The 15,733-nt window shown below is 41.4% G+C and overlaps 1 protein-coding gene across 1 annotated transcript in view; it reads left to right on the top strand.

The window, feature by feature from the left end:
* Window positions 1-14,890, top strand: part of GCLM (glutamate-cysteine ligase modifier subunit) — an 18,785-nt gene extending 3,895 nt beyond the window's left edge. The window contains exons 2-8 of the mRNA XM_025201875.1: window positions 641-772; window positions 2,521-2,586; window positions 4,103-4,187; window positions 7,637-7,693; window positions 9,664-9,866; window positions 11,807-11,921; window positions 14,487-14,890. Of these exons, the coding sequence (XP_025057660.1) occupies window positions 641-772; window positions 2,521-2,586; window positions 4,103-4,187; window positions 7,637-7,693; window positions 9,664-9,866; window positions 11,807-11,921; window positions 14,487-14,659 (831 nt within the window). The 3' untranslated portion in view covers window positions 14,660-14,890. The remainder of the gene's footprint in view (window positions 1-640; window positions 773-2,520; window positions 2,587-4,102; window positions 4,188-7,636; window positions 7,694-9,663; window positions 9,867-11,806; window positions 11,922-14,486) is intronic.
* Window positions 14,891-15,733: the final 843 nt, after the last annotated feature.

The raw sequence follows: 15,733 nt of genomic DNA, 5'->3' as shown, positions 1-15,733 counted from the left end.
CCCCCGGCCCGCCCCCCGGGACAGCCTGGCCCTCAGCTGCGCGGAGCGGGCGTCTCGACGCCGCCCCCGGGGGCAGGAAGGTCCGAGCCGGCCCGAGGCAAAAAAGCATCCCGTTTCCAGCGGGTCACCCGAGCCCCCTCCCGCGTCCGTGCGCGGGTCTGGGCTGTTGACCCGGGGCGGCGCGGCGCGGCGCCCGTGAAGTGCGGGTTGTTACAGAGAAAATAGGAGCTTTGCTGTCAGGCCCTGTCTCGGGCTGCCTCGTGCCCGCACAAAGACCCCCAGGCCCAGCTGGCAGGCAGCAGCGGGCAGAGCAGAGCCGAGGGGAGGGTGGGACAGCAACAGCCTTAAAAGAAAAAAAAAAAAGGGTTGTTAATATCTTTGAGTTTAGACAGGATCCGGTAGATTATAATGAGCCATGGGCCCTCAGCCCAGCCTGACTAGACACGCTGCTGCTGCCACCAGGCAGTTGCTTTAAAACTTCGGGTGGAGCGGGAATCAAAGTGGGGTGGAAGTGTGCTGGGCACCACCCTGGATCCGCCCCTCCCCGGCCCTGGCCTCCTCATTGGTCTCTCTGGTCTCACGTTCAGTCTGACTGTGCCGCTGCTGAAGCAGGCACATCTCACCAGCCCTGAGTTAATAGGTAGTGGGTGAGGTTTGTATTGGGAGACAACACGTCTCACTGCTCTGGCATCCATCACTCGTGATCGTGTCCTTGATACCTGTAGTTCTGCTGAAATTCCTGGGCTCTGCCTTGCAGCAACAGATTGCACAGGTTAAATGCAACTCACTCATGCAATTAAAACAGAGGCTTTAACATTTTCTTGTTTATATTAAATGTTCTCTTAGTCCAGTGCTGTGAGGGCAGGAGGTTGGAGTACCTGATTCACCTTCCTTGCTCATTCCAGTTTCATAAAACATTATCGCCCTCTGTAAAAATTAGGTCTCTGAAGAATTGCTCGGGCTTGCTTCTCAAAGCAAGCAAACTAACTTTGCTAGGGGTATTTTCATTTCAGTATGTTAAGAGACTTGTGTTTTAACCATCCAAAAACAGAACTCCTGCTCAAGTCTTTCCTCAGTCAGTCTATCAATCAAATAACTGTGTTAACCATAACAGTTCTTCCTGATAAAGAATTAAAGCTGTTTCTTTGATCAGGGTTGTAATACTCATCTGCCATAATATGTTTTTTTCACAGTAGGCCAGCAATGGGTTAAATTACTAATGTGTTTTACAATCTGGACTAAGATCAAAATTTTATCTTAATAGCACACGGTAAGATGGTGGAGGTAGTTTAGGAAATGTTTCCATGAGTTAGTCTTAAAGAGACTCATTACTTCATGGCCATTGTTTCCCTCATCTGAGTTTAGAAGCTTGTAACTATTTTTTTTTTTAATTATGAAGGCTTTTCAGAATGTTTGTTTTAAAATTTGTTATATTGGCAGTTTCTGTTTGTCATTGAAACAGTCTTTGTAGAAGTGGCAGGTGGCATGGATGTCAGTGACAAGAATATATGAAAATTGTTATTACCACAGGAAATGTAGTGGTGCTGGCTATTTAGTGACCTAATGTTTAATACAGATGTTATCAGTAAGCATAAGAATTGTGATTTTTTGATAGTTAATGTATGAAGGTGGTATTGTCAATACAAAAGTTGGCTTCTCTTCAATTTATTACTTACGTTGAGAGAAAAATGACTGACTGTCTGAGAGCACAGGTAACACAATTGTGGCCCCTCTGTTTATTTAAAAGTGAATTATTCTCATTTAACCTACATCTGTTACTGTATGACAGCTGTTCAGTAGCCTGTATGGAATAGAATTTGGACCAGGATCTCCAACTCTGTTAAACAGATGTCTTTATCAAAAGGGACTCTGTGCTGGCAGATTCAGTACAATGCTAAGGACCTGTATGAGTATGGAAACAGTTACTGTCATTCCAGGAATGATTTTCCAGAAAGAATCATTCCAGAATGATTTTCTGATGCCCTGGAAGGAAATTGATATAGTTGCTGTCTTTTGATATTTATTCTATGGGTATGTGGGCTTCTTTTTTCAGGATTGTCAATCTAGTGCCTATCTGGCTTCCATCTGAAATTAAGCAGCATTTGAATACATTGTATACTAATGTTCTGTCATGATCCAAGTTGCTTCACAGTTATAATCATAGGTGAATACTAGCCCTGCAGAAGCACTTCCTTAAGTCATAGATGCAGATCTTGATTCTAGTGGACTTCTTCAGTGATAGCTGGTGTGGGAATGCTGACAGGACAAAGCAGCAGTTCTCTCCCTTCTAAGGTGAACCTTGGGATAAAAGGAGAGTGAGAATAGGGTATCAAAGCCAAGCCAAAGTAGGGATGGAAGGCTGAAATAAGATTCTTTTCTATTTGCTTCATTTTTCCTCCCTGTCTGTACCAGTGACTCTAATTTCCTTGTGGACTCAATATTTTTTCTTAACTCTCCCAACTGTACCATAATTATACTTGAATATGGAGAAAATAATGTAATAAAACTGCTGTTTTGTAGATACGGGACTGCATTCAAAAAACACTGAATGAATGGAGCTTGAAGATCAGTCCTGACCTAAATCAGGTAAGGGATGTGCTATTCCTTTGCAAATGGAATATAACCAAATACTTTTCCTTTGCTGCAAAAAGACCCGTTTCGAAAGTTGATTTTAAGTAATGAACTAATTGAGTTCTCAGAAACATTTTCTGCTCACAGTTAGGGATGCACCGATAGAGATTTTGGAGCTGATGCTGATGGCCGATATTTAAAGAGGCATATCGGCCAATACCAATCCAATTTCCGATACAGCTGCCTCCAGCTGGTAAGTCCAGTGGTGGAAGGAGTGGAGGGGGGCAGATCAACTCCACTGTGATGAGGGAGAGGGCAAGCAAGCCCAGCCCCCACTGAGAAGAGCCCCGGCTGAAGCCTGCCCTGCCCCATTGCCTGCCCACCCTGGCTGGGCAGTGTCTGCCCCTGTTCCACTGTTCCCTCACCATGGGGCGCACTGAACTACCCCACGGCACCCATTCCCTCCCTCCTCCCCTTCCACCACACCAGACTTACCAACTGGAGGCAGCTCTCCATGCTGCCAGCTGTGCTCCTCACTGCCTGAGTGCTGTGCTGCAGCTGCACGCAGCACAGGCATTTATTGGCCAAATTATCGGCTCCATCAGGCCGATGTCTGATACAGCCAATTTTCTTTATATCGGTACCAATCCAATATCGGACCAATGTATTGCTGCACCTCTACTCACAGTAAGTTCTGATTCTGGGGAGAATTAAGTTGTTTTTGCTACTTTTAAATTCAAAAGTTGGTTCTGACTTTGTAGTAGAAACAAGAAATTCTGAAGCACAACATTTCATATCTAATTTCAGTTCTGGGCTTCTTTTTTAGTTCTTGTTGTTTTTCTTCTCCTGCAAAGTGGGGGGTGGCCACATGCTCTTTTGGGTGAGGTTACACATGCTCCACTATCTTATCTGAAATGCCATAAGGCGGAGAGAAGAGAAGGTTGGGCCTTACTGAAAGTAATAACCTAATGCTGCCCTACCCTGGAAATGTCAGGCCTACCCGCTCCAAGGAGAAGTGGGTAGCAAAGCTACATGACGAGACCTGTTCCTTCACTCAACTAGAAACAAACCCTCAAGACAACTGGTAAAGCAGCATTTGGTTTCTTAAAGCTACCTGCCTTCCTCTCAACTCTTATCAGGATCCTTACTGTGAGCTGAGCTTCTTTACATGACTGCTGCTACTGCCCGGATCTATAGCAGCAGTCATGTAAAGAAGCTCAGCTCACAGTAAGGATCCTGATAAGAGTTGAGAGGAAGGCAGGTAGCTTTAAGAAACCAAATGCTGCTTTACCAGTTGTCTTGAGGGTTTGTTTCTAGTTGAGTGAAGGAACAGGTCTCGTCATGTAGCTTTGCTACCCACTTCTCCTTGGAGCAGGTAGGCCTGACACTTCCAGGGTAGGGCAGCATTAGGTTACTACTATTTCCTTCACCAAATTGTTTATGCTGCTTTTGTTAAAACAAAGTTAATGCCCTGAAGAGGATTAATGTTGATTGAAACTGACAAGCCATTTTTAAACATCATTTACTGCAGGAAAAGCCAGAAGTTCTAGAATGTACTGTAGCTCAAGCAATGGAAAAGATAAATCCCGAAGAAAGGGAAGAATTGAAAGTGTCAGGTAAGAAACTAAATTGAAAGAATATTTTATTGGTTTTTACAATATACTTGAAGATTCAGAGAACTGAAACTTGACAGCTTTATTCTAGCTAAGCAAGTTCATTTACTTGAGTTTGGTAGCAGAAATGTTCATTAGAGACAGGGCCTATAACTTCAGCCTGCTCTACTCTGTTAGTGAGAAACATACCTGGAGAGAGAGGGAGCAGGAGAGGCAATATTGGAAAGGGAAAAGATAGCCTGCCCTACCACTAGAGTATATTGACATTCTATTTCTATCCATTTAATTGTTTTTGACCACTTGGTTAACTTGGCTCTGGCTCAGGCCAGGTTTTAGCTACAATGAGAACTTCACTGATTTAAATTTAATTAGTTTAGAAATTGATTTAAGGTATGTATAAACTGAGCTGTAGTATAATGAAGAGAGATCTGAGGTAGCTTTGTCATTTTAGCCCAGTGGTTCTCAACCTTTTTCACTCGAGACACTTTCCTGCCTGCCCCCCACCCCCCCACACACACAAAAACTTTTCAGAATTTAATGGAACCCCATTAAAAAACTAACATAAACATATATGATTATTAGACTATAAACAGATCCTAGTTTTAATCAATATTTTATTAATATGAATAACTTGGACTGTAAGGGACAGAGTCCAGGATGCCTGGCCAGCAGGGACAAAGTACTGGGCTGCACATGCAGCAGATGGGGAGTGTTGGGGTGTGGGGAGGGGACTGGCTAAGGGTTTCCTGCAGCACAGTGACTGTCACTGGCCAGGTGGGTATGTGCCACATGCCCCGGCAGAACCAGATTGGGAAGCGTCTGTGGCAAAGTGCATGGGTTTGCAGTAGCCCTTGCCAGTCCAACCATGCATGGTATCTTCTGGAAACAGAAGCATGCAGGGCAATTTCACCCTGTGGCAGTGCTGGGATTGTGACATCCTTGAAAGCACCCTGGTTGAGAACAGCACCCTGGTTGAGAACTACTGTTCTAGACACAGGAACACAGTGCTCCCTGCGGTAAAGATAAGGGTAAATTATTCAGCCTCATGACAGTTCCCTCCACTGCTGTGGCTCGACTGTTTCTGGTACTTGTTAAAGCAGCCTTGGCTATCTCTCCCACTACAGTGCAGTCTACAGAGTAGATCTGCCCTTAGTAAAATGGATGTGTAATCTCCTTTCCTTTAAGAATCTCATATTCTTAAAAAAAATAGAGGAAGGAGTTTGTACAAATTTAGCCAAATTGGTTTATGCTTTTTGGTGAGTTTGAAGCATTCCTGTGCTCCAGGAATTCTCGCGTGCTGGAGTGTTTCTTGGGGATCTATATAACCAAAGCTATAGTAGCATATGACACTCTTCTCTATTTGAGAGAGACACAGCAATGAGTTGTATTCATTGGCAACGCATAGGGGGTGCATGCAGGTGTACACGCACCCCCTGGCATTGGTGGTGCACCCCCTGAGAAAAGCACTGCAGCCTCAGTGGTGCCTGTGGGCGGTTGCTGCTTGCCACACCTCCACCCGTTACCACCAGAGGAGGCTGTGGGCACTTGCCAATTGCTGCTGGCGGCGTCTGTGGGTGATCATCAGTTGGCACTTGCCACGCCCCCCTGCCCAACCCCACCCCACCGCCATGGCTGCTTGCGGGAGCTCCCCACTCACTACCACCACGCCCCCACTGCTGACACTGCTGCTGACACCTGCAGGTGGTCGCTGTGCTCCCCCAGCCACTGAGGGCACGCATTGTTCCATGGTTGCAGTGCTCTGAATCACTTTCAGAACACATTTTTAAAAATTGGTCAGGTTTGTGCAATTTGATTGCCAGTTCTTTAAAATACTGTGCAGTAGCCTTACGTTTTTTGGGGTGAACAGTCTTCTGACATCTCTAGAGATTTTTGGAAATGAAAGTAGTCCCACGCTAAGTGTAGCTTGTCTGGGCCACATCTCACTAAGTATTTAAGTTTGTGTGTAGCATCTTTGAAGATAGTGGGAAGAAAGTCAAAGGATAAATATTTTGATAGTGTTTTAGAAAAGGGCTGTATATTACTGTTACAAACAGAACATCCTTCAGTTCTGCTGTACAGTACTTGGTGAGCTAATTGATATCATTCGGTACATGTTCAAATGGTTTGTTCTTGATGCAGCAGTAAAATTATCAGTGTTTCACTTCTCTGCCTTCTTTGTGTTGATTTGGAATGCCTATTACAAACCTTTGTCCCCTTTTTAATATCAGTTGTCCAAAAATGTCTGTCTTCATCTGTAGCCTTCTGAATGACTCTTTCTATGGGATATGATGAACTTGGAGGGGAAAGTCTCACTGTATAGAACTCTGGTAAATGTTAAGTTTCAATAAACGATGGAGGCCTGGTTCTATAGAGTTGATGACTTTACTTTAAAAGTATGGTGATGTGGTTGGTGCTTGGAATACCCAAACAGTAAAATCCTGGCTTTGAACTGATACCTGCTCAAGGGATGATCTCACTTCCAGAAGGCCTCTTCACAAAATCATAGAAAATTAGGGTTGGAAGGGACTTCAGGAGGTCATCTAGTCCAACCCCCTGCTCAAAGCAGGACTATCCCCAACTAGATCATTCCAGCCAAGGCTTACCTAGCCAGATCTCAAAAACCTCTAAAAATGGAGATGCCACAATCTGTCTGGGTAACCTGTTTCAGTGTTTTACTATCCTCCTTGGGAGAAAAATTTTCCTAATATTTAACCTAAACTTCCCTTGTTGCAAGGTGAAACCATTGCTCCTTGTTCTGTCATCTGCCACAGTATAGCTCCATCCTCTTTCAAACCTCCCTTCAAGTAGTTGACGGCTGCTATTAAATCCCTTCTCAGTCTTCTCTTCTCCAAACTAAATAAAACCAGTTCCCTCAGACTTCTCCTCAGAAGTCACGTGCCCCAGCCCCAACCATTTCTGCTGCCCTTCACTGGACTGTCTCCAATTTGTCTACATACTTCTGTAGTGTGGGGGGCCCAAAAGTTGACACCAGTTCTCCAGATGTTGCCTGACCAGTGCTGAAAAGAAGAGAAAAATCACTTCCTTAAATCTGCTGGAAATGCTCCTACTAATGGAGCCCTGTATGCCGTTAGCCTTCATTGCAACAAGACACACCGTTGGCTCATATTCAACTTATTGTCCAGTGTAACCCCCAGGCCCCTTTCTGCAGAGCTGTTTCTTAGCCAGTTGGTCCCTAGCCTGTACCAATCTCTTAAAATGGGGTTTCTGATTGTATTCAGTGCAACTCTTTTTGCCTGCATTAGAATGCCATTTTCTGTAATGTTTTCAGTTCCTTATATGACTGGCAAGTGTCTAAGAACTCTCCATTAGTTCTTGCCAAAATGTAAATTGTATACATCATTAATGAAGAACTGGAAATGTGCCTGTTCTGTGAATTCTTTAGCAGCTGAAATTTGGTTTTAATTATTGACTCCCCTTTCTTTGGTGTACAGCAAAACTCTTCATTGTAGGGTCGAACTCATCATCAATCAGAGATGCAGTTAACATGGGTAAGTGTGCAACTGAAATGCATGTGTAAGTCTTTGTACTTTTGATTGTTTAAAAAATACATACAAACACACCTTTCTCTTTAATCTGAGTATTGGTTTTGTGTATTCTTCCTCTGTCTGCTAAAGAGAGAATCAATATTTGCCATTGTCACAAGCTCTTGCCACTAGAGAAATTGAAGTCATACTCTTAAAAATGAACCAATTATATTGAATTACGGTCTAATATATGTGTTGGTTCAATTACTAAGTTTAAATGTAATGCAGGTCCCTGGACTTTGGTGGGATCCCTTATTCTAAGTAGCCACTGCTGCAGATCAAGTTGTAGGAGCAGTGCCTTAATTCTTTATGCCAAATTTACTGTTGTGCTTGAGATTCATCATTGATTATATCTGATGCAGTGATTATTGTTGCAACAGTAACTAGTTTAATCTGATTTCTAACACTGTGGGAACTGCAGCATGATGCCTAGTATTCTATATGATGCTGGTGTTGGCAAAATAGTGACAACACTGGTAACAGTTAATTTGAAGTAGTTTAATTTTCTTGAAAGTAAATGTAGTGTATTAATATCTAATGTTGTTATGTCTGAGGTTTTTGTCCAAAAAGCAACTGCATCAAATCTTTAAGGGAAATAACCAAGAATGCTAAACTTCATAGAATCTTGAAAATTCATTGGGTTGGAAGGAATCCTGAGTCAGAAAGTGTCAAATAGCTCTCATTTTAAGAAAATTGCAAGAGATGAGAGCTATAGAGCAGTGTGAAAATCCTAGAACCCTTTGGAAAAGCATTTTAATGTAAAGATAGCCATCTTACAGAGAAGATATTATATTCATTTTATGAATAACTACTTTGACAAGTTCACTGATGTTAATGAAAATGAAATTCACATTTGGTTATTTCCCTCTCCCCTCTGCTGGAGAGATTCCTTTTTACAAAGCACCAAAATAGCCTCAGATGAAAATTTAACTTAGATAGGGACTAGATAAAGCATTCGATGGGATTAAAACATTTTGTGCTCTTTTCAAGTATGAAAAAAAAGGGTTTCCAATTTTTGCCTTTTTATACAGTTTTGTGATTTACATTCTAGCTATTGAAAGGTGCATGAGAAAAGGTATATGTTCTTTACTTTATTTCATTTGATCATCTAATTAATATTACCCCTGTGTTGTTGGACCCCCTCTCTCTTAATTTGGCCAAGTTAGCGGGCAGTGGAAAGATGTCACACTAATATCTTTTCAAATGATTATGAAGTTGTTACTAACAAATGGAAAATGAGATTTACCTTTACACTTCGTTTCACTATATAATTACAGAGCTTTCAAACATATGCTATGCCCATAATCCAGATGTGTGGGTGATCTGCCAATTTTAAGTGGATTTGATTTCATTCATATTTATCTCAGAAATCTCACGATTTAACCTTTATAAAATTATCTGTCCCAAGCTTCTCTACCTCTTTTTATTGCCATTTTAAGTTTAGATTCACTAGGCCTGCTAACTACATCTGCTATTGCACAAACAATGAAAAAATTATAAAAGAAGCAAAAGGTCATAGGCTTGCACAAGAGGAGGTTGGGGGTGTTGTAACTGGGAATCCTCTAATTTATATGCTGTATTTACTTGAATTTAAAATGAGCTTTCCCCCAGTTAGCACTGGGGGAAGGGGAGAGCCCCTGTCTTGGATTTACTTACAAAATGAAGTGGAGGGAAGACAGTAAAATCAGAAAATATGCAGAGCTACAGGCTTTGCTCAAGATTTCCATCATGAGATTGTATCTGAAATTCAGACTTCAACTCCAAATTTTGGGAAACATTCTTTCTGTCATAGAATGCAAATGTTCTGTAATGTTATAAAATGGTGAGTGAAGAATAAGTGGAATAAAGCTGTGTGTATGTTTTGTTTGAAATGTTTGTGTTGCTTAGGCTGAGATAAAAGTGTAAACAGTGATATTTGTTTTTATTTTTCTCAGCATGCTCTGCCCTTGGGGTTGCCCAGTTAGATTCTGTGATTATTGCTCCACCTCCTATTGAAGATGGAATCAACCTTTCCCTAGAATATTTACAACCTTACTGGCAAGAACTTGAAAACTTAGTACAAAATGAAAAGATTGTTGCCATAGGTACCTCTGATCTAGATAAAACATTGCTAGAGCAGCTGTACCTTTGGGCACAGGTAAGAACAAATTACATACCTGCAGTAACTCTCAGGAATTGTAGTAACTGTTGTTTTCCTGGTATATCGTATCCAATTATACAACTGTTCTACTTTGATTTTAAAATCAAATTTGAACAACAAACTTTATTTTGAATATAACCCTTGTCATTCATTTATTCACTTAATTTTTCTTAAATAACTCTTTGATTTTGTTCCAGGATGCTGTTTTTGTTGCGTTATAAATCATTAACCATAGCCTTCTCTATTTTAATAGGAAGCCTTTTCTTTCAGAAAGATGCTGTTTATATAGTAAGCTTAAGGGTGAAAGGGACAAACAAATTATATGGAACAAGGAGCAGGAGCTGTTCTTTGACCAATCTAGCTTTTTTTAACCTCTGTAACATTCAACAGGTGAAAGCCTGCACTTCTCTGTGCACACATTTGTTTCTAAGTGGTCTAAACTCTTATTAGTGGGTGGATTTACTGTTTTCTTACCAGTAATTGGAACCTCCAACTAAGAATGCTATAGGTCATGGGTGTCAAACATACGGCTCGGGGATCTCTGACTGACCTTTGCTAACCTGGTCTGGTGCACGGGCTGAACTTGACACTGGATATGGCACAGGTGGTCAGTCTAGGATGTGTGCTGCATGCCATGTACATGGCTGAGCAACCCTGTGTGCTGGTTTTGGGACCAGTCTGGATTGGGCTGGGCTGGAAACAGCACACAAGGCCAAATCGGCATGACACTGCATACAGCCTGCATTTTGGGCTGTGGGTCCAGTCCATCCACCACAGGCTGTGAAAGTCCTAGAGTGGGACCAGTACACACTGCACGCAGCACAAATGGGTCAGCATGGGGAGTGCGCTGCATGCAGCAACCCGCCAGATTGGCTCTGTGCACTGGCTCTCACGAGCCCTGATTTGGCCCATAAACTGGTTCACAGTCCCTCATCTGGCCTGCAGGACCAGATGTATTTGACACCCCTGCTGTCTGACTGTATCCACATAGTAGATCCTCTAAGGGTATTTATTTGACCCATTTTTTGTCATTTGTGTCAAGTGAAGGAAGAAGAAAAACCTTATGCAAATATTGATTGTGGATGTTGCGGTCAATGGTAAATGCATTGACAGCCTTCTCCAAAGTTTGTTCAGGTCAATGGAGAAGGAACCCTTTCAACTTAAGTTTGGATTAGGCTCTTATTTAAGGGTGTGCATGGCTACAAATTTTATATTCTTAGCAAAACTGATAATTTGGTTGTACTGCACTATTTTAGTCTACAATTAGATTTGTTCGTTTGTTTTTAATTCCTTCCTCTTCTACTGGAAACAAAGAATTGCTGATCCAATGGCATAACAGACAGAAAGCCAAAACTGTTATGCATATTTTACCATGATGACTGCCAAAGTGAGGTCCATCTTTATTTACAACTATGTTGCAAGGAACTAAATTATTTCAGCTCCCACTGAAGTTGATGTTGGACACATTTACACATGATGCTACTTTGTCGTAGCAATGCGCTATGGCAACAAAACATCCACTGGCAAGAACCATGACAGGGCAGCTATGTTGCTGTAGCAATGTACTCCCTTGTTATAGTGTATTGCTATAGTGATGTAGCAGCTAAAAATAACTGCACTTTTGTGCACGGCACAGTACAGACTGTAACTGCACTGTCATTTAGTACTTCGAAAAGGAAGTACTAAATGATGGCACAGTAACAAAGGTGCCATAGGGACGTGTGTAGATGTACCCACTGAGTTGGATGTTTGGTGTCTTGCAAAATTAAGCTCATTTCTCTGAGTTGGGTATTTAAAACAAGGTTCAGGTTAAATTGCTAGGATAATGAACCTGGAACAGACTTTCTTATGCAGTAAAGGATGTTTGTACGCTTCTAAAGTACTAATTTTGTTTCTTCTTCTAGTTTCTTCCTAAAGAAAATTTATTTTTCTTTCAGGTGAAACCAAGTAGTAACCAGGTAAATCTAGCTTCTTGCTGCGTGATGCCACCTGACCTCACAGCATTTGCAAAAGAGTTTGACATACAGCTGTTAACTCATAATGATCCAAAAGGTGAGGCTGTAATTTGTTTAGTCTGACAAATTTGAGAAGTTAATTTCAAACATAATTGGCAACATTTTCATTTTGATGTATAGTTTTTGTGGTTGTTAAACCCTATGATTTGGATTCAGGTTTATCAATTACTGTTATATGCTTGTCTAAGTTTTGTTTTATATTTCCTGGGATACTTCAATAGAAAAACCAAAAAAAATCTGAAAGAGCATATCATACCGATAAGTATTGTGTAGCATACTTGTTTGACCCAGTTCATTGTTTTGGGCATATTCACTTAAATCCAAGATGAGATGTTTTCCCCCCTCATTTAGCATAAAAGCTGCTGTCTTGGATTTGAGTACAAGGCACTGGGGGCTAGGGAAGTGAGGGCTCAGAGCTGCACCCATTGCCCCCCCCAGTCAGGTTCTGGAATTCAGAAATTACCAGGCTCTTCAGCATTATTGGTATGTTTGAGCAATAGCTATCTTAATGTATGCTGCTGTTTATGAATTAGCTTAATTTTTAAGATAGTAATGCTGTAGACTTGATGGTCTGGGACTTATGCAAGATGCAATAAACTCTTAGGAATTTCTTAATTTTTAAACAGCATAAAGTAAGAATTAGTGATTCAGCTTTGGGTTGTTTGCTTTCTTATGTATTAATAAAAAAAAAATTGAACCTGCAGCTCTTGCAACCTTGCAGGGAACCTGGTTTTGCAAGTAATGTTTATCTTTCATTCAAGTACTCTGCCAGGTATTATGGAGAAAGTAGCAGGATCAACCTGTGGGTGCTGACAAGGGAAGGGTCTTTTTTTCCACTGCTGTTTACAATGTATCTGTCCTTCTAGTCGGGCTGAGTTGAAAAAATGCAGCCCATGTATCCATTCTCATCTTAAGCGTTCCCTGATGACTGCCCAAGTAACTCCTTTTGCCTCTAAGGTGGCTTAAATTGTTCACAAGTCCATCCTATTTTCTTGAGGCATGTTAACTACTAATTGTTAGGGAAGAGGGGGAAGGCCTACCGAAAACCAGCTCATCTCTTTTGTTATAGCAGAAGCAGCCATCAAACCAATGTCTAGCCAGCCAAAAAGCAAGGATCGATGCCCTTGCTACCAGGACCTACTTCCCAGAATGGATACTAGTCTAAGTAAACGAAAATCAACTAATAAAATATCAAGCAGGCAAAACCCACGCAGACTGTGTGGTATAGTGAGTCTTCAAATGCACGTGAGCAAACAAACTGCCTGGGTTCTTCAAGTCAACAGGATGCCAGTGAAATTCTTCCAGTACTATCGAGCCTTGTTTCATCAGTTTGTGGACATGTATCAAAACTGATGCTTCTGTGACCCATGGATATTACCGGCTGGAACTGCAGTGTTGTGTAGAACCCCAAATGCAGCCTGCAAGCTGTAAACTCTTTAATGTGCTTCACCATAAACTACCAAGCTAGAGGGAGGGAAACTGGGATTTGAAGTGGAGGCAGAGCAAGAAGGGCTGTGCTGTGCTTATGAACATAGCTGTCCCTTGTGGGGGGCAAATAAGGGCAACCGCAATTGGTGGGGCCCTGTGGACAGTGCCATACACACACTGCCGCACGCCACCGGCTCCATGCTCCAACTGTGCACCACCTGCATAGGCCCCACAAACCCCTAGGGTCGGCTCTGCTTATGAGTATTGGCTATCCTGTGCCCCAGTCAACCCGAGAGTCCTGTTGCAGGAAGAATGGCTACCCAGCAGGGCTCTTCTCTTGGAGGGAGTGCCTGCTTTAGCTCATTGCAGCTGGATGGCAGTACACCGGATGTGCACCACCCCCCTTCCCAGTGCAATCTCACAATGGCTGTTAAGGCCATTTTACCTTAACACTGGAATAAGAAAGTATTTGCAGAGTAGGGACAAGACTGTGTGATCTTCAGACTTGTCACGTTCTTCAGGGAACTGAGCTGCTTCATCTTCCATTGACTTCAGTGGGAATTAAAAATGCTCAGTACTTCGGATTTAGTTTTAAACTTGTCCATTGATGAATCTAGCTCTTCTAAAGATTAAACCAGACCAAACTGTCAAACAAAAGTACATCCTCTCTCTTCTCCCTCACTGACCCTCTCCCCTCCTAAATGTCTAGGTAATTCTCTTAAATTCATATTGTATCATCAAAGCTTATGTCTGTAGTGACTGACCACTTTTCAGATAGACCTTTGGGTAAAATTAGTCCAGTTCATGACTTGGTGCAGCAGTTATGCTATAACTACTTTAACTTTCAGATTTTTGCCCTGTAACACATTTCAGAAGAATGGACAGATGGTGTATCACCAGGTGCTTTGTGTAACATTATTTATTGAGATGTTTAAACCTTTATAGTAGGGCTGTCCAGCTTCTGAGCATTCAGGGAATGCCCCCTGGCCCCGAGGCTACCCTTTCTGTGCAGGCTCTGGGCTCCCTGGGTTCCCATGGGCCAAGTCTTAACCTCATCATGAGCCACATGCAGTCTATCAGTTGGACAGTTCTGTTTAGTAATGAAGATTACAGTATTTGTTAATTAAAGTATGCTTAAGTTTTACCCAGAACACTGTACATATCTTACTTTTAGAGCTGCTTTGTGAAGCAAGTTTCCAAGAAGCTCTTCAAGAAAGTATCCAGAACAGTCGAGCACATGAATGGACTCCCTTATGGCTTCTCCGGTATTCTGTCATCGTTAAAAGCAGAGGAATTATCAAATCCAAAGGCTATATCCTGCAAGCTAAAAGAAATCTTTCTTCATAATGTATTGCCTTTTGACAGCAGTCTGCTGTCTTAGTGCTTTGGACTTTTTCATGAAGACTTTAACAGAGGTGAAAATCATCACAAGACCAAAAGTTTTAATTTGCAGTGCTGTATCAGTAAATCCAAGGCATATCATACACTGTATGTACATTTCTTTCCTAATCTAGAGATCAATTCACTAATGTATGAAATACTTTTGTTTTACATTAAACTGTTGTTTTCTAATTGAAATGATCTGTAAAGAGAATATTGAAAATATTTTTTTTCTTTTTTTATATGAGTAATGCGCTGTAAAATTTTCACTAGTATATTTTGGCTCCCATTGATGTAATATATAAAAATGTATATATTTTTATTTTCAAAAAAGAAATTCAGTATGTTGAATTTCTTCTAAAGTGCTTGCTGCCACTACTCTGGCAATTGTATAGAAACTGATCATTCAGGGGGTGTTCTGGGAGGAGTTTTCCTAAGGAAAAAATTCTCTAAGTAATAGACAGGAAAGCAGGTTAGTGCTGTATATATCAAAGTAATCAGATTCCAATTTAGTCTAAGTGACAGCCCAATTTTTATTTTTTATTTTTTTTGGTACAAAATGTCCCTTGTGGCTGGGAGAAAAAAAAAGAAGCAAACATGTGGCCCTCTTCCAAAATATTCCAATAATTATACTAGCTCCTACTGTCTGTCCTATGTATTCCTCATTCCTCTTGTAAATGAGTGATGAGATATTTTGCCTTGTGTTATGAAATGTGCTATTATGCATGTTTTTTAGCTAAGCCTGAAATAAGTGGGCAAGAACCAAATTAATATGGAGCCAAAAGGTGCCTGGTTTTGACTTTAAACTGTTGTTTTAAAATGTTCAAGAGCCATAGATACTTGAAAATCTACCAAATCAGAGCAGATAGTACATGCTGGACTGTGCATTGTTTAATCATATACACTGGAGATATCTTTTTAATTTGAGGTGGCCTACCAAGTTTTCTGGTGCTTAGGTGTCACCTAGAGCAGGGGTTTTCAACCTTTTTTAATAAGTATATACCTGGGGCAGGGTGTGGATGAGCAACTGGATGCTGAAGG

This window comes from Alligator sinensis, unplaced genomic scaffold, assembly GCF_000455745.1.
Source record: "Alligator sinensis unplaced genomic scaffold, ASM45574v1 scaffold199_1, whole genome shotgun sequence".
Lineage (NCBI taxonomy): Eukaryota > Metazoa > Chordata > Crocodylia > Alligatoridae > Alligator > Alligator sinensis.
This window is presented reverse-complemented; position numbering and strand designations above follow the sequence as displayed.